Source organism: Carcharodon carcharias, chromosome 19, assembly GCF_017639515.1.
Source record: "Carcharodon carcharias isolate sCarCar2 chromosome 19, sCarCar2.pri, whole genome shotgun sequence".
Taxonomy (NCBI): Eukaryota; Metazoa; Chordata; class Chondrichthyes; order Lamniformes; family Lamnidae; genus Carcharodon; species Carcharodon carcharias.
In genome coordinates this window covers 19,816,375-19,834,438 of record NC_054485.1, presented here as the reverse complement: position 1 = coordinate 19,834,438, position 18,064 = coordinate 19,816,375, and the positions used below count along the sequence as shown (strand labels likewise).

The 18,064-nt window shown below is 44.5% G+C and overlaps 1 protein-coding gene across 3 annotated transcripts in view; it reads right to left on the bottom strand.

Annotated features, from left to right (window-relative positions):
• Positions 1–18,064, bottom strand: part of LOC121291403 (ribosomal protein S6 kinase alpha-1-like) — a 259,579-nt gene that overhangs the window by 78,888 nt on the left and 162,627 nt on the right. Inside the window, exons 1-2 of one of the 3 annotated variants that reach the window (XM_041212517.1) lie at positions 14,224–14,329; positions 12,140–12,193 (exon numbers count right to left, since the gene is read on the bottom strand). The exons of 1 other annotated variant lie outside the window; for it this stretch is intronic. In XM_041212517.1, the coding sequence (XP_041068451.1) occupies positions 12,140–12,193; positions 14,224–14,265 (96 nt within the window). In that variant the 5' untranslated portion in view covers positions 14,266–14,329. Of the gene's footprint in view, positions 1–12,139; positions 12,194–14,223; positions 14,330–18,064 lie in introns of those variants that run through there. One more of the 3 variants, XM_041212513.1, reaches the window with a different exon arrangement.

Sequence of the window (18,064 nt, the reverse complement as noted above, 5' to 3'; positions counted from 1 at the left end):
TGCAAGCAACATTTCCCAGGGTTATTTTGTTACTCACGTTTAGGAATAAATTTGCAGCTGGAAAGGGTGATGTAGTGAGCTACACAATTTGTTCTCTCATGTTTGGGAACTGGGTTTGAATCCAACAATCCAGCAAACAAGATGAAAGTCTGCATAGGTTGTGTGTGAAACTAGTTCCTACTGTTCGTAGGGCTCAATACAAAACTGTCCACAATTCAGCAGAAGATAACAATCTCACTGATAAAGATCATAGACAAAGCTGTTACAGGAAACAAATATTCTGGTGCAGTTGGGTGCTCTCCGAAACTGATATTTTACCTACATCTGGCTAAGCCTAAGCTGGACGGTCAAAGCAGAAAATATATTTCTGTGCATTTACTTGATGTTACAATGGTATTGTTACAAGATTTCTGTTATCAAACCAGGTAAAATTGCTTGTGGAAGACAACGTTACTGAAGGTTCTTCCCCCAGCACATCAAGAAACACGGAAGCTGTAAATCTGACCACAGAAGTTCATAAGTTACAGTTTAACACATTCTTTCCTCAGATAGATCAGTAAATTCACATCTGGCAAGAAGAGCTATTTTCTCTTGTTGGATTATTGCTTGTATATGTTTGTCATCACTCCCCATAAAAACTATGGGAACCCATACAATAGAACATTTTTCAAGCATGAAGTTTGTATATAGGTTTTTAAAATGAAATTATTTCTAAAATTTGGTTCCTAATATTATTTCATTCTACAAATAATATTTGCATCAGTTAGTTCCCTGTTAAGGAGTGTACTTCATTAACTACTACTTCCATTGTAAACAGCACAAACTACCAGTTTCTCTAGTTTATTCCAATTTAAGCACATAGCTGCAACTTGCAAAACCACTTCAAAATTATAAGTCCTAAGCTGGAGTCATTAAAACATCGAGTGTTTCAAAAGTCAACAGATGTGGCTCATAAAACAGAGGCACAAAAATTAAAAACAAAAAGACAAGAGAAATTTCTAGCTGCATATTATTAGTTTTAAAAAAAGCTTTAGGTTAGAAGTATTTACTACATGGTGAAATGAAGATTAAAAATTGATAATGATTTGAAACAGATTGCTGCCAAAGATTATGCCATGCTCTCATGTAACCTCAACTAATTGTGGGGCAATCTTTAAATTTTTTCACTGAAATCCCAAAACATCTGCAGCTAAATGCACCCCTGCATTATATCCAGTGATATCACAACCATTTTCTATTCATTGTAGTTTATCTCACTTCTCCATCTCTTAGTCAGTCTTATGTCTCAGTTCCCTTATTTCATTGTTTCAACTTGACAGGAATGGGGGATGGGAATATCAACCAACTGCTTTTCGGACCTTTCGTAATGCCTTTCTTGTAATTATAAAGATGTAGTTGTACTTGAGACCAATGTGCTCACTAACTATTTCCAGGACCAACTATCAAATAATTTTATGCTCTTTGATTTTAAAGGGTTTCAAAAAAAATTACTTAAAATGAACATTGTGGCATTATTCAGACAAAATGGATGAGACTAATTCTGGCTGGTTGAAACAGGCAGCAAACTAGAATACCCATTGGATTGGTGTGAAGGTTGATGTTAATCCTTAGCCAACAAATTCCAATGGATTTATCTCAAGTGTAGAGTTGCAGCGTAGAAAACAAGTCAAGTCTGTACACTCTGGCGAAGTTAGAGACATCACATGTAAATATCATAATTAAATTATTTTAACAAATAAATCTTGCAGTAATGATATCTCCATCAATTTCTCCCACCACTGCTGGCATTAAAATCAATACGGAAAGTAAAAGTCCTTACTCCCAACTCTTCAAACAGGCAGTAATATATACAGAATTCTGATCAGAGATTGAAGCGTGAACAAGCCATGGAGATTATTACGGATTACCCCGTCATGGAGGGTCAAGCCAAAAAACTACCACCATCACCACAGCTTGCATTTATATTGTTGTCTTTAAAATTAAGTACCACCAATGCACTTTTGTTTATTATTCATTCATGGGATATGGGTTTCACTGGCTGAGCACAGCATTTATTGTCCATCCCTAGTTACCCTTTAGAAGGTGGTGGTGAGCTGCCTTCTTGAACTACTGCAGTCCATGTGGTGTGGGTACACCCACAGTGCTGTTAGGAAGGGGGGGGGTTCCAGGATTTTGATCCAGCAACAGTGAAGGAACGGCAATATAATTACAAGTCAGGATGGTGAGTGACTTGGAGGGGAACTTCCAGCTGGTGGTTTTCCCATCTACCTGCTGCCCTTGTCCTTCTAGATGGTAGTGGTCATGGGTTTGGAAGGTGCTGTTGAAGGAGCCTTGTTGAATTCTTGCAGTGCATCTTGTAGATAGTACACACTGCTGCGACTGTGCGTCGGTGGTGAAGGAACTGAATGTTTATGGATGTGGTGCCAATCAAGTAGGCTGCTTCATCCTGGATGGTGTCAAGCTTCTTTAGTGTTGTGGGAGCTGCACTCATCCAGGCAAGTGGGGAGTATTCCATCACACTCCTGACTTGTGCCTTGTAGATGGTGGACAGGCTTTGGGTAGGCAGGGATGGGTTACACATTGCACTATTCCTAGCCTCTGACCTGCTCTTATAGCCACAGTATTTATATGGCTAGTCTAGTTCAGTTTCTAGTCAATGGTAACCACCCCCCTGCCTCCCCGCCCCCCCCACCTCCCCCACCTCCCACCTCCGGATGTTGATAGTGGGGGATTCAGTGATGGTAATGCCATTGAACTTCAAGGAATGATGGTTGGATTCTCTCTTGTTGGAAATGGTCATTGCCTGACACTTGTGTGGTGCAAATGTTACTTGCCATTTGTCAGCCCAAGCCTGGATATTGTCCAGGTGTTTCTGCATTTGAACATAGACTGCTTCAGCTTCTGAAGAGTTGCGAATGGTGCTGAACATTGTGCAATCATCAGCGAACATCCCCACTTCTGATCTTATGGAAGGAAGGCCATTGATGAAGCAGCTGAAGATGGTTAGGCCGATGACACTACCCTGAGGAACTCATGCAGTGATGTCCGGGAGCTGAGATAATTGACCTCCAACAACCACAGCCAACCTCCTTTGTGCCAGGTATGACTAACCATCGGTGAGTTTTCTCCCTGATTCCCATTGACTCCAGCTTTGCTAGGGCTCCTTGATGCCACACTGTCAAATGCAGCCTTGATGTCAAGGGCAGTCACTCTCACCTCACCACGGGAGTTCAGCTCTTTTGTCCATGTTTAAACCACGGTTATAATGAGGTCAGGAGCTGAATGGTCCTGGCGGAACCCAAACTGGGCATCAGTGAGCAAGTACCACTTGATAGCACAGTTGATGACCCCCTTCCTTTACTTTACTGATGATGGAGAGTAGACTGATGGGGTAGTAATTGGCCAGGTTGGATTTGTCCTGCTTTTTGTGTACAGGACATACCTGGGCAATTTTCCACATAGATGGGTAGAGCCAGAGTTGTAGCTGTACTGGAACAACTTGGCTAGGGGCAAGGCAAGTTCTGGAGCACAAGTCTTCAGTACTGATGCTGGAATATTGTCAGGGCCCATAACCTTTGCAGTATTCAGTGCCTTCAGCCATTCCTTGATATCACGTGGAGTTAATTGAATTAGCTGAAGACTGGCATCTGTGATGCTGGGGACCTTTGGAAGAAGCTGAGTTGGATCATTCACTCAGCACTTCTGGCTGAAGATTGTAGCAAATGCATCCTTTGCAATCTTTTGCATCCTTATCTTTTGCACTGATGTGCTAGGCTCCTCCATCATTGAGGATGGGGATATTTCTGGAGCCTCCATCTCCAGCGAGTTGTTTATTTGTTCACCACCATTCACGACTGGATGTGGCAGGACTGCAGTGCTTAAATCTGATCCGTTGGTTGTGGGATTGCTTATCCCTGTCTATCACTTGCTGCTTATGCTGTCCTGTGTTATAGCTTCACCAGGTTGACACCTCATTTTTAGGTACTGACCTCTACCTCGCGGAGGCTGAGCGTCAACTCGCAGACACTTCCTCCTACCTCTCCCTGGACCATGACCCCACCACTGAACATCAAGCCACTGTTTCCAGGACTGTCACTGACCTCATCTCCTCTGGGGATCTCCCTCCCACAGCTTCCAACCTGATAGTCGCCCAACCTCGGACGGCCCGCTTCTATCTCCTACCCAAAATCCACAAACAGAACTGCCCCGGTAGACCGATCGTCTCAGCTTGCTCCTGCCCCACAGAACTCATTTCTCGTTATCTTGACTCCCTTCTCTCGCCCCTTGTCCAGTCCCTTCCCACCTACATCCGTGATTCCTCTGACACCTTACGTCACATCAACAATTTCCAGTTCCCTGGCCCCTACCGCTTCCTCTTCACCATGGACGTCCAATCCCTCTACACCTCCATCCCCCACCAGGATGGTCTGAGGGCCCTTAGCTTCTTCCTCGAACAGAGGCCCGAACAATCCCCATCCACCACTACTCTCCTCCATCTGGCTGAACTTGTTCTCACGCTGAACAATTTCTCCTTCAACTCCTCTCACTTCCTCCAAATAAAAGGTGTGGCTATGGGTACCCGCATGGGCCCCAGCTATGCCTGTCTCTTTATGGGGTATGTGGAACATTCCTTGTTCCAGTCCTACTCTGGCCCCCTTCCACAACTCTTTCTCCGGTACATCGATGATTACTTCGGTGCCGCTTCATGCTCTCGTCAGGACTTGGAAAAATTTATTAATTTTGCCTCCAATCTCCACCCCTCCATCATTTTCACGTGGTCCATCTCTGACACTTCCCTTCCCTTCCTTGACCTCTCTGTCTCAATCTTTGGTGATAGACTGTCCACCAATATCCATTACAAACCCACCGACTCCCACAGCTATCTCGACTACAGCTCCTCACACCCCGCTTCCTGTAAGGACTCCATCCCATTCTCTCAGTTCCTTCGCCTCCGTCGCATCTGTTCCGATGATGCTACATTCAAAAACAGTTCCTCTGACATGTCCTCCTTCTTCCTTAACCGAGGTTTTCCACCCACGGTCGTTGACAGGGCCCTCAACCGTGTCCGGCCCATCTCCCGTGCATCCGCCCTCACGCCTTCTCCTCCCTCCCAGAAACATGATAGGGTCCCCCTTGTCCTCACTTATCACCCCACCAGCCTCCGCATACAAAGGATCATCCTCCGCCATTTCCGCCAACTCCAGCATGATGCCACCACCAAACACATCTTCCCTTCACCCCCCTTATCGGCATTCCGTAGGGATCGCTCCCTCCGGGACACCCTGGTCCACTCCTCCATCACCCCCTACTCCTCAACCCCCTCCTATGGCACAACCCCATGCCCACGCAAAAGATGCAACACCTGCCCCTTCACTTCCTCTCTCCTCACCGTCCAAGGACCCAAACACTCCTTTCAAGTGAAGCAGCATTTCACTTGCATTTCCCCCAACTTAGTCTACTGCATTCGTTGCTCCCAATGTGGTCTCCTCTACATTGGCGAGACCAAACGTAAACAGGGCGACCGCTTTGCAGAACACCTGCGGTCTGTCCGCAAGAATGACCCAAACCTCCCTGTCGCTTGCCATTTTAACACTCCACCCTGCTCTCTTGCCCACATGTCTGTCCTTGGCTTGCTGCATTGTTCCAGTGAAGCCCAACGCAAACTGGAGGAACAACACCTCATCTTCCGACTAGGGACTTTACAGCCTTCCGGACTGAATATTGAATTCAACAACTTTAGGTCGTGAGCTCCCTCCCCCATCCCCACCCCATTTCTGTTTCCCCCTTCCTTTTTTTTTCCAATAAATTATAAAGATTTTCCTTTTCCCACCTATTTCCATTATAAAAAAAACCCCACTAGAGCTATACCTTGAGTGCCCTACCATCCATTCTTAATTAGCACATTCGTTTAGATAATATCACCAACTTTAACTTTAACACCTATGTGTTCGATTGTACTATTGTCGTTGACATCTTTTGATGATCTACTTCTATCACTGCTTGTTTGTCCCTACAACCACACCCACCCCTCCACCTCTCTGTCTCTCTATCTCTCTGCCCCCCACACACACACCTTAAACCAGCTTATATTTCAGCTCTTTCCTGGACTCGAACTCAAGTTCTGTCGAAGGGTCATGAGGACTCGAAACGTCAACTCTTTTCTTCTCCGCCGATGCTGCCAGACCTGCTGAGTTTTTCCAGGTAATTCTGTTTTTGTTTTTTTTTTTCATTTTTAGGTATGCCTGATGCTGCTCCTGGTATGTCCTTCTGCTCTCTTCATTGAACCCGGGTTGATTCCCTGGCTTGATGGTAATGGTAGAGTGGGGGATATGCCGGGCCATGAGGTTACAGATTGTGTTTGAGTACAATTCTGCTGCTGCTGATGGCCCACAGCACCTCATAGACGCCCTGTCTTGGGTTACTAGATCTGTTCAAAATCTATCCCATTTAGCACAATGGTAGTGCCACACAACATGATGGAGGGTTTCCTCAATGTGAAGCCGGGACTTCGTCTCCTCAATGGCTGTGCGGTGGTCACTCCTACCGATATTGTCATGGACAGATGCATCTGCAGCAGGTAGGTTGGTGAGGATGAGGTCAAGTATGTTTTTCCCTCTTGTTGGTTCTGTTACCAGTTGCTGCAGACCCAGTCCAGCAGCTATGTCCTTTGGGACTCAACCAGCTTGGTCAGTTGTGGTGCTACCAAGTCATTCTTGATGGTGGACATTGAAGTATTGAAGTCCCCCACCCAGAGTACATTCTGTGCCCTTGCCACCCTCAGTGCTTCCTCCAAGTTGTGTTCAACATGGAGGAGCACTGATTCAGCAGCTGAAGGAGGGCTGTACGTGGTAATCAGCAGGAGGTTTCCTTGCCCAAGATGACCTGATGCCATGAGAATTCATGGGGTCCGGAGATGATGTTGAGGACTCCCAGGACAATTGCCTCCTGACTGTATACCACTGTGCCACCACCTCTGCTGGGTCTGTTCTGCCGGTGGGACAGGACATACCCAGGGATGGTGTTGGTGGTGTCTGGAGTCACATATAGGCCAGACCAGGTAAGGACGGTAGATTTACTTCCCTGAAGGGCTTTAGTGAATCAGGTGGTTTTTTACAACAATCAACAACGGTTTCATGGTCATCATTAGACTTTTAATTCCAGAATTTTATTGAATTTAAATTCCACTATCTGCAGTGGTGGGATTTGAACCCTGGTCCGAGGCCAGGATTTTCCCATCGGTGAGTGGGGGGGGGCCGACGTGTAAAATGACGTGCGGTGACATCGGGCAGAACTCCTGACATCAACACACCCCATTTAAATTTTCAGGAAGGCGGGGGCGCAGCAAAATCAGCCGATCTGTCAATGGCCACTTGAGGCCATTGATAGGATCGTTTAATCAATTAAAGGACCTGCCCGTCCAACCTTAAGGCTGGCGTGTTGGCCAGTAGTCCCGGCGGCAAATAGAGAAAACATGAAACTTCATCCAGCGGTGGGATGAGGTTTCACGTAGAGTTTTAAAAATTGTAATAAAGTTGTTCTGTAAATAATGAACATGTCCCAACTCATTGTCACATGAGGGGACACGTAAGGGATTTTTCTTTTCTCTATTTTTAATATTTTTAAAAGTCGAACCGATCTCCCTGAGGCTGCACTTAGCCTCAGGGAGATGTGCACTCTTTCGTGCGCATGCGCGAAAGAGCGCACTCTCGATTTTAGGGATTCCCTCCCGCCCGTACAGAGAGCGCATAGTGCTTCCCGGCAAACGTCACGCTAGGTGGGCCTTAATTGGCCCGCACACGTAAAATGGCCGGTGATTGGGTCAGACCTGCCCACCCAACAGTCAAAAACTTCTGCCCCCTAGCTTTTAAGTTCCCAATGTTAAGCTGGAGGAATTTACGATTCACTTAAAACTGGTCACCAGATATTGAGGGACCAAAAACAGAAAATGTTGGAAGAACTCAACAGGTCTAACAGCATCTGTGGAGAGAAAGACAGAGTAAACAGCATTTTCTGTTTTTGTTTCACATTAAGTCTGTCTTTCCACAGGTGCTGTTAGACCTGTTGAGTTTTTCCAGCATTTTCTGTTTTCATTTCAGATTTCCAGCATCCACAGTATTTTGCTTTTAAATTAATACGTGGGACCCCTTGGATGAAACTAACGAAGGTGTAGCAAGCGTGTAAGATGATGAAAAGGGGATACAGTATAAATGCTTAGCTCACTTTGCAGGTGAGGGTGTGTAGGAAAAGAAATAATTGCAGAAGTTGCTCTGGCTATGTTTGGATAGGTGGGAGTGGAGCCATACAGGGGTGTTTTCATGGACCTGGATAGTGCAGAAAACAGGTTTCAGAAGTATGATATGATCAACCATGTAAAATGCTGTAGAGAATTTGAGGAGGGGTAAAGTAACATGACCATAACCATAACAGAAGTCATTCAAGATTGGTTAGAGTAGTTTCGGTGTTGAGATGTAGGTGTAGACGGTAGACATTTGAACAGAGAGCTACAGGTGCAAAGGGCAAGGATCTTGAATGCAGCATGGTCAAAAATTCAGAAAGGAATGGGGGGGTTGAATGAGGGGCAATAATTGATGAGGGTGAGATAATAGGAACAATTTTGAAGAAAACCGAAACAATGCTCTAGAATATGAAACCACTGTCTATGCTAATTAGCGTGGTGGCCAGGAAGGGGCAGCAAGTTGGGTGGTCAAGAATTGAGTGGGGAGAGTACCAAGAGGCAGGGGGAGGTGGGTATCAAACATGAGATAAATAGAAAGAAGCTGCAGAGCATGGGAGCTCGGAGCTAGAATGAGTATGAGATTGGGGGCAACAGGGGCCTGGGGGAAGGGACACAGAGACAACTGCACAAATAGCATTGCAGAATGCCCCAGCATCAGATAAAGTTCCTAGATCAGCTTGACTGGCCCAGATGGTCTTTTCTTTCCCTACTTTCCATGGGCTGAATCTTCTGTGGGATGGCATTCACCATCGGATTGCCACTCCACTTCTTTTTATTTACCTTGGACTAGAATTGCACATTTCACCTGACTTCCAACCTGGGCCTCCTGAGAAATGTAGCAGGGTAGATGCTTCTGGGATTCTTCTGTGCAGTGCAAAGCCTCAAGAGAAGAAGTGAAGCCATCCCCCCTTTTTATTGCACAAGCTGCCATAAAGTGGTAGGTTTAGATATCCCAGCCAATTTGGCAGGGGAGAAGGTAAGTGGGTGGGATGGGTCAGGGGTGGGGATCAGGGTGGGTGGATTGGGCGGACAGGGGGTGGTCAGGTCAAGGGGGGGTCATGGTAGTCAGGGAGGGTGGAGTCAGTTTGGGTGGTCAGAGGGGTGGGGCAGTTGGAGGACACAGGATATTTGGGGGGGGCTGGGGTTGTCGAGGCAGGTAGTCAGGGAGGGTGGGAACATTGTTGGGTGGGGGGCCGTCAAGAGGGTCCACTGTAGGGTCAGAGGGTCTCAGTAACATAGTTACCCAGGAGTTAGAAGTGGTTTTAATCCTTCTAACTTTTCCTGGGTAACTGTTCTGCTAAGAGAGTCGTAGCCATCTGAAGTCTCCAATTTAAATTGGAGTAACTGATGGTTCCAAGTGCAGGGTAATTGCCCAACAGAAGTTTAAACTTCACGGGCAATTCCCATGCAGTCCTTGCGTGGGGACTTCCAGGGCAGGTGGTGTGGGTGGTCCCCCAGCGCATCTTCTGAGATACCTCTGTGGTACAACCCTCCGAGGAACAGAAGATCTGGGCCCATATGCTTGTAAGAATTAAGGGACTGGTGTAACAGAATAGAGTCACTACTCATGTCTATGCAGAGCCACAATGTTTAACTAGTGACATCAGTATTCCTTTACTGAGCTTATTCAAGCTGCCCTGATTGTTCAGAGCCATTATCTGGTGATGGGAAAGTTTCACTTCTCATCCCTAGCTTATGAATTAGTGAGTACCCTGGATGCAGAACTGAGGAAGTCTTCAGTGACATTACTTTCCAGTAACCTTCCGCTGGAAAATGCACGGGGTAGATAGAGTCAGGCCTGGCAGCAATGTCTCATACATTTGAACAACCTTTTCACTATCCAACCTCATGGATGAAGAATACCCACTTAGGCAAGGCATGAGAGAGCTGTCAACATTCATGAAAGTATACTCCAGCATGAATCAGTTTGTTGGAGGAAAGGTCAAAATGAGACAAAATAGGGAAGAAAACTTGGTGCTGTTATCATCCCATCATTCAAAAACGATATGAGGAATGTGAAAATATAGCATGAGAGAACAAGAGACAAAGTGACCCAAAGGGAGAAACAGACAAAGGAAGAATATTGGTATGATTAAATGGGCAATGACGACCTTAAGGAAATTCATGCCAACAAAACAACAAACATATAAATTCATGTACCACTGGTACAGACCTGGAAGATTTAGTGCTGGCGAGCACCAAGTGTAGGATTTAACATCAACAATTTGTATTTATATAATGCCTTTAATGTAAAAAAAAGTCCCAAGAGACTTCACAGAGACATTATAGAACAAAATATGATACCAAGCCACATAAGATGATATTAGGGAATGTGACTAAAGCTTGATCAATGAGGTATATTTTAAGAGGGGTAGGAGGAAAACGAGGTAGGGAAGTGGATTGGTGTAAAGAGGGAATTCCAGAACTTACAGCCTAGCAGCTGAAGGCACAGTCACCAATGGTGGAACGATTAAATTTGGCAGTGCTTGAGAGGCCAGAATTAAAGGACTATCGATATCTCAGAGAGTTGTAGGGCTTCAAGATATTACAGGGATGGGGAGGGTCCAAATTGTGAAAGGGGTTTCAAAACCAGGACAATTTTAAAATGGAGGCATTGTTTAACTGGGTGCCAACGTAGGTCAGCAAGCACAGATGGGTGAATGGCTTTTGATGCAGAATTTTAAAATGACTTCATGTTTACCAGAATGTGGTAAGCCATCCAGAAGTGCATTTGAATAGACAAGTCTGAAGGTAACAAAAGCATGGATGAGGCTTTCAGCAGCAGAGTAGCTGAATGGGAGATGTTATGGAGGTGGAAATAGACAGTTTTAGTGAGCCACAGTGTAGATATGCTCATCTTGGGGTCAACAATGATACAGAGATTGCAAAAAGTCTGGTTCTGCTTCTAACTGGGAGAGGAGCTTGTGGCAGGGACCAATGTGGCTTCTGTCTTCCCAATATTTAATTGAAGGGAATTCCTGCTCAATCTGGACTGGATGTTAGATAAGCACTATGACAATGTAAAAACAATGGTGAGGTATAGGGAAGCAATGATGAGATTGTTCTGGGTGTCATCAGCGTACATGTGGAAACTGATGTGTTTTTGAATGATGTCGCTAAAGAGCTACATGTAGATGAGAAATAGGAGGGGGCCAAGGATGGATCTGGAGATAACTGTGTGGGAATGGAAGAAAAACCACCAGTGCCATAATTAGTTAGATAAGCATGGAACCAGGCAAGTGCAGTCCCATCCAGCTGAATAACGCTGGAGAGGGGTTGAAATTGAATCATGTGATCAAACGTGTCAAAGGCTGTTGATAGAATGAGGACAGATAGTCCGCCTTTGTCACCATGAATAACATGTTCTACAGGATGCATAATCCAAATTATCGGCCTTACCAACGATCCAAATTAGTTAAAGTACACCAAGGATTTTGGATCATTGTCATCAACAGAAAGAGGCATAGATTAAATGCTGCTGATGTGGCTCATTGCTGCCAAATAAATTCCAACAACAATCGTTTTAGATATGCACAGTGTATGTATTTCAAACTTGTTGATCATATAAAATCATGGAATTTCTGTTGCGCACAGAAGTGTAATCACAGATTGCAAATTACAAAATAGAATCTGTGGAGGTTAGCTAAGAAATATGTAAATGCACCATGCGTAGTGCAGGGTAGATTTAATAGGACAAATGCATATTACTGGGTTATACATCAGATACAAAGTAAAAAAAAGACTGAATAAAAATTACTTAAGAAGCTGGGCCATAGTCCAAGAGGAAAGGTAAGGCCAGAGCCTTCCATTTAGGAGCAACTAGTGGGCAATCCGCCAGGCGAGGCAAAACAGTGCAGTGAGATTACAAAGAAGATATGTGCATGACAAAGGTCAGTATCTTACCTTACATTTCAAAGACACAAAGTCCTTTTCTATCCATGTGATTTCTGATTTTGCCTAAATTAAAAGTCATAAAATAAAATACATGTAATTTAGATGATCACATATCCCTCAAATTACCTACTTCTTCCTAATATTCAGACCCTGATTCTTTATAACAATGAAGGTTGTCACGACTCACTAGGGATAGTGTACTGTAATATCAAGCCCCACTGTTCCCCGAGCCGCAACAAATGTGAAAAGTTTGACCAAACCTCAGATTGCCCCAATTCTACCTAACTATTTAATTTAGGTTAACAAAATACAAGTGCCAGGTTTGTAAACTTAATAAGTAAATAACTGTTTATTGAACAAACTGTCATTAATCAGTGGCAAAAGAAAGAAATATGAACTGCTAATTTCTAACTCTATAACCTAAACTCTACCTCTTCTTAAATTCCTACACATACAAGGCTCATAAGACACACAAAACATGGATTTTAAGGGTGGGATAAAACAGTTCAATAGCACCAATTCCAGAGTACAGGATTCAATGGGTTGATTTTGATGACTTCCAAATTCCTTTCAGTACTTGATGATGACATGAGGTGGTCTTCCAACACTTTCAGTATTTAGTTCGCTGGTTGAGAACTTGCTTTTCAATGTCCCTAACAGTGGTTTTCCACTTTTCCTTTTTACAGGGGTTTCCTCAGGGAGAGACCAGGTTATAGAAATATGAGGAAAAGAGATGTTAGATGTTCTTTATAGGCCAGGAGTTTTTTGCTGCACTGTCAGCACACAAAACCCTGATTACCTAGTCAGGAGCCAATTAAAATGCTGTTGTCAGGCAGCTCCCTTGGTCCAGGTCCCCTTTCCGGCACCAACCCATCTTTCATGGCACACTCAGTTGCAGGACTGCAACATTGTATATATCTTTCATCCTGTTCCAGTGGACATTTCTTTCAAATTGCAGCCATTGTAATATCAATCCACAGTCCAACAGAAAATAAAAAGATATTTTCCTTACAAGGTGTTATTTCATCTGAGGCAGTCCTAGTTTTGCAGCTATGTCCCTGTCAACTCTACATACTTCTTCCTTTGCTCACTGATAGTACCAGAATCTTGCTTGTTGTGCCATCCTGTGCCAATTTTACTTAGTTTCAGTCTCATAGAGCATGACTTGATATTATAGCAGCATTAAACTGAGAGCAAGAAATTAAAGTGAACCACTGGAAGAGTTACTTGGATTTATTTTGACCCTGGCCACTAACTAGAACAAATGATTCCTTAAATAAATCCCATTAATTTACAACTGAAGCTGTAACATTAGAACACTGTTCTAATCTGATGAATTATAGAAGCAATAGTTGACAAGGCAGATTGTAAAGGAATATTCTTTCATTTCCTCCCCAATTTTCTCTTTACTAGGAGCCAGAACTCATGGTGCATCATAATTCCTTGGGCATCACCTATCCTCTGTTACTTTGCCTGTGCGGCCATTCTTTTAGGTGTCAGTTAAACAGCAAATGTTGGCAAGATAACAATATAAGCACCCCAGGGATCATTGATCAGTGGCAGGAATCCTAGCTGGCTTTCCCATCCCTAGACCAGGAGTGCTGAAGGCAATTGTAGCCCCAGCTAAGATCAGTTAACTCAGCACAAACAGGCGGTTAAGATTTTTGCTTTGCTTTTCTGTTTAGCTTAGTCTTATCCTGGGCAGGGCCTTTACCAACTTAATCATTAAGGAAACCATAAAATAATTTTAAGAATGGTTTCATTTTGTCCGTGTCCAAATGCCTCTTAGAACACAAGGTGGAGCAGAGGCTTGGGGAATTTGGGCCAGACTGGAGGACCTTAACTGAAAGGCTGTCAAGCATTAAAGCTAACCTCGTAGAATCTCCAATCTCACACAGTTCCATTCCATGAGAGAGAAAAATAAAATTCTATAAAGGCACCTCTGAGCACTTGGCAAACTCCTCCTGTCACAGATGGAACTTGTCTTCACAGAAGTGAGAAAAAAGCTACTACAACAGCCAAAAATGGTTAGAACCACTCTAGGTATAAGATTAAGGTTGAATTCTTAACAGAATCAAAAATTAACAACTTGCCTCTTGCAGCCTGGTTTTACTGCCAAACAGTGTCTTCAGCATACTGTAGCAGCTAGTGACAACCAGCCATGTCCGCAATGTAGTTACAGTAACATTACACAAGCTAGACTTCAGTTTCTATTCAGTGTCTTGTGCAATTTCCTTGTTAAAAACCACAATGGTCACTCAATGTGCAACATCTAAATCGGATATTAAGCGTTCGTTCCTTCATTGAAACGAGGCCTGATTTTGACTAAACCAGCTCAGCCTTCAAAAGCTGTGCTTTTACCCTTCAGCAATCAAAAACTTCCATCCAATTAATTAAGCCCTTTCTAGGACACCTGAAATTATCTGGCTCCTGCTGCTCATCAATAAAGTGTGTCACTATTTTAATGAAGAGGCACAGGGAGAAAGAATTTTTTTGGCTTGCAAATAATTTTTAATTTGTATATTTCTGGCAAAAGTTTCAAACTGTCTCCCAGGATTTACAGAATACAGTATAAATATATATATTGTATACTAAAATACACCATTGCATTCAGGAGCCTTGACTTCTACTGGCTAAATTTTTTTTATTAGTTCATGGCATAACAGGCAGCTGCAACAATGCAAGAATCAATGCTGTACAGCCATTTTCAGTAAACCACCAAGTCACCAAGTATTACTACTGTGAAGATTCTTGAAACGTAATACTTGTACTATGTTTCAATAATCGCATCTAACCTTCCCCCACCCATCTCTGAGAAGCAAAACTCAGTGAGCTTTGCAGTTATTGTCTTTTTACATGACACCTTTATTTTTCAATTCCAATATCTCTTTCTTTATTTGGTAAGCAAACAAAACATTCATAATCTTGGAGTAGAGGCTTTTCTGCTTCTAAAGTTAGTTATGTACAGCTGACTATACAATGAATCAAAATCCCAATTGTTAACAGCTAAGAGACAGTTTTCACCTCATAAAAGGTCTCCTTGAAAGTGCCCCTCCACCTCACCGGTGTCCCCTTACAGAGTAAGTTAATCATTGTCAATGATGTCTACAAGTATATTTGGGAATTTGTCTAATTTCACCATAAAGACTCAATTATCTCCTCTGCTTGAGATAATGAATGAAAGATCTGTTCCAAATGCCATTATCTGGCTGCTAACAATGTGCGTCGGTTGGAGGTGTGCGGTTGATGCAGGGGTGAAGAACATCCCTTCTAATTATCACCATGACCTAACTGAAATCAGCAAAGGAAGGAAGAGATCACCTTGGAAGGGCAAGGTATCTCAAAAGTTTGAGCAACGGGTAAAGCTAGCTAAAAGCAAAAAACTGCGGATGCTGGAAATCCAAAACAAAAACAAAAATACGTGGAAAAACTCAGTAGGTCTGACAGCATCTGCAGGGAGGAACACAGTTAACGTTTTGAGTCCGTATGACTCTTCAACAGAACTAAGGAAAAATTGAAAAGAGGTGAAATATAAGCTGGTTTAAGGGGGGGGGTGGGGGGGAACAAGTAGAGCTGGATAGAGGGCCAGTGATAGGTGGAGATAACCAAAAGATGTCATAGACAAAAGGACAAAGACGTGTTGAAGCTGGTGATATTATCTAAGGAATGTGATGATAAAGGTACAGATGGCCCTAGTGGGGGTGGGAGGGGGGAAGGGATCGAAATAGGCTAAAAGGCAGAGATAAAACAATGGATGGAAATATATTTAAAAATAATGGAAATAGGTGGGAAAAGAAAAATCCAAATAAATTATTGGAAAAAAGGGGGATCGGAAAGGGGGTGGGGACGGAGGAGAGAGTTCGTGATCTAAAATTGTTGAACTCAGTATTCAGTCTGGAAGGTTGTAAAGTGCCTAGTCGGAAGATGAGGTGCTGTTCCTCCAGTTTGCTTTGAGCTTCACTGGAACAATGCAGCAGGCTAAGGACGGACATGTGGGCTTGAAAGCAGGGTGGACTGTTGAAATTGGCAAGCAACAGGGAGGTCGGCATCATGCTTGCAGACAGACCGAAGGTGTTCCGCAAAGCGGTGATCCAGGTGCATTTGGTCTCTCCAATGTAGAGGAAACTGCATTGGGAGCAGCGAATGCAGCAGACTAAATTGAGGGAAGTGCAAGTGAAATGCTGCTTCACTTGAAAGGAGTGTTTGGGCCCTTGGATGAGGGGAAGTAAAGGGGCAGGTGTTGCACCTTCTGCGGTTGCATGGCAAGGTGCCATGGGAGGGGGTTGAGTTGTAGGGAGTGATGGAGGAGTGGACCAGGGTGTCCCGGAGGGAACGATCCCTGCGGAATGCCACCGTGGGGGCTGAGGGGAAGTTGCATTTGGTGGTGTCATCATGCTGGAGTTGGCGGAAATGGCAGAGGATGATCCTTTGAATGTGGAGGCTGGTGGGGTGATGAGTGAGAACAAGGGGGACCCTATCATGGTTCTTGGAGGGACAGAAAGGTGTGAGGGCGGATGTGCAGGAAATGGGCCGGACACGGTTGAGGGCCCTGTCAACCACTGTGGGTGGAAAATCTCAGTTAAGGAAGAAGGAAGACATGTCAGAGGAACTGTTTTTGAAAGTGGCATCATCAGAACAGATGTGACGGAGGTGAAGAAACTGAGAGAATGGGATGGAGTCCTTACAGGAAGCAGGGTGTGAGGAGCTGTAGTCGAGGTAGCTGTGAGAGTCGGTAGGCTTGTAATGAATATTGGTGGACAGTCTATCACCAGAAATTGAGACTGAGAGGTCAAGGAAGGAAAGGGAAGGTGTCAGAGATGGACCATGTGAAAATGATGGAGGGGTGGAAATTGAAAGCAAAATTAATAAATTTTTCCAGGTCCAGACGAGAGCATGAAGCGGCACTGAAGAAAGAGTTGTGGGAGGGGGCCGGAGTAGGACTGGAACAAGGAATGTTGCACATACCCCATAAAGAGACAGGCATAACTGGGACCCATGCGGGTACCCATAGCCACACCTTTTATTTGGAGGAAGTGAGACGAGTTTAAGGAGAAATTGTTCAGTGTGAGAACAAGTTCAGCCAGACGGAGGAGAGTAGTGGTGGATGGAGATTGTTCAGGCCTCTGTTCGAGGAAGAAGCGGAGAGCCCTCAGACCATCCCGGTGGGGGATGGAGGTGTAAAGGGATTGGACGTCCATGGTGAAGAGGAGGCGGTTGGGGCCAGGGAATTGGAAATTGTTGATATGATGTAGGGTGTTAGAGGAATCACGGATGTAGGTGGGAAGGGACTGGACAAGGGGAGAGAGAATGGAGTCAAGATAGAAAGAAATGAGTTCCATGGGGTAGGAACAGGCTGACATGATCGGGCTGCCGGGACAGTCCTGTTTGCGGATTTTGGGTAGGAGGTAGAAGCAGGCCGTCTGAGGTTGGGAGACTATGAGGTTGGAAGCTGTGGAAGGAAGATCTCCAGAGGAGATGAGGTCAGTAACAGTCCTGGAAACAATGGCTTGATGTTCAGTGGTGGGATCATGGTCCAGGGGGAGGTAGGAGGAAGTGTCTGCGAGTTGACACTCAGCCTCTGTGAGATGGAGATCAATGCGCCAGCCAGGGTGAAGCTAGCTGTTTCGCGATGCTACTAAGCAGTAGCAACACGAACTGTATTCAACACTAACAAGATTTTTTTAAAAATTCATTCATGGGATGTGGGTTTCGCTGGCTGGGCCAGCATTTATTGCCCATCCCTAGTTGCCCTTGAGGAGTTGGTGGTGAGCTGCCTTCTTGAACCGCTGCAGTCCAATGTGGTGTAGGTACACCCGTGCTGTTAGGAAGGGAATTCCAGGATTTTGACCCAGCGACAGTGAAGGAACAGCGATATAATTACAAGTCAGGAAGGATGGTGAGTGACTTGGAGGGGAACTTCCAGCTGGTGGTGTT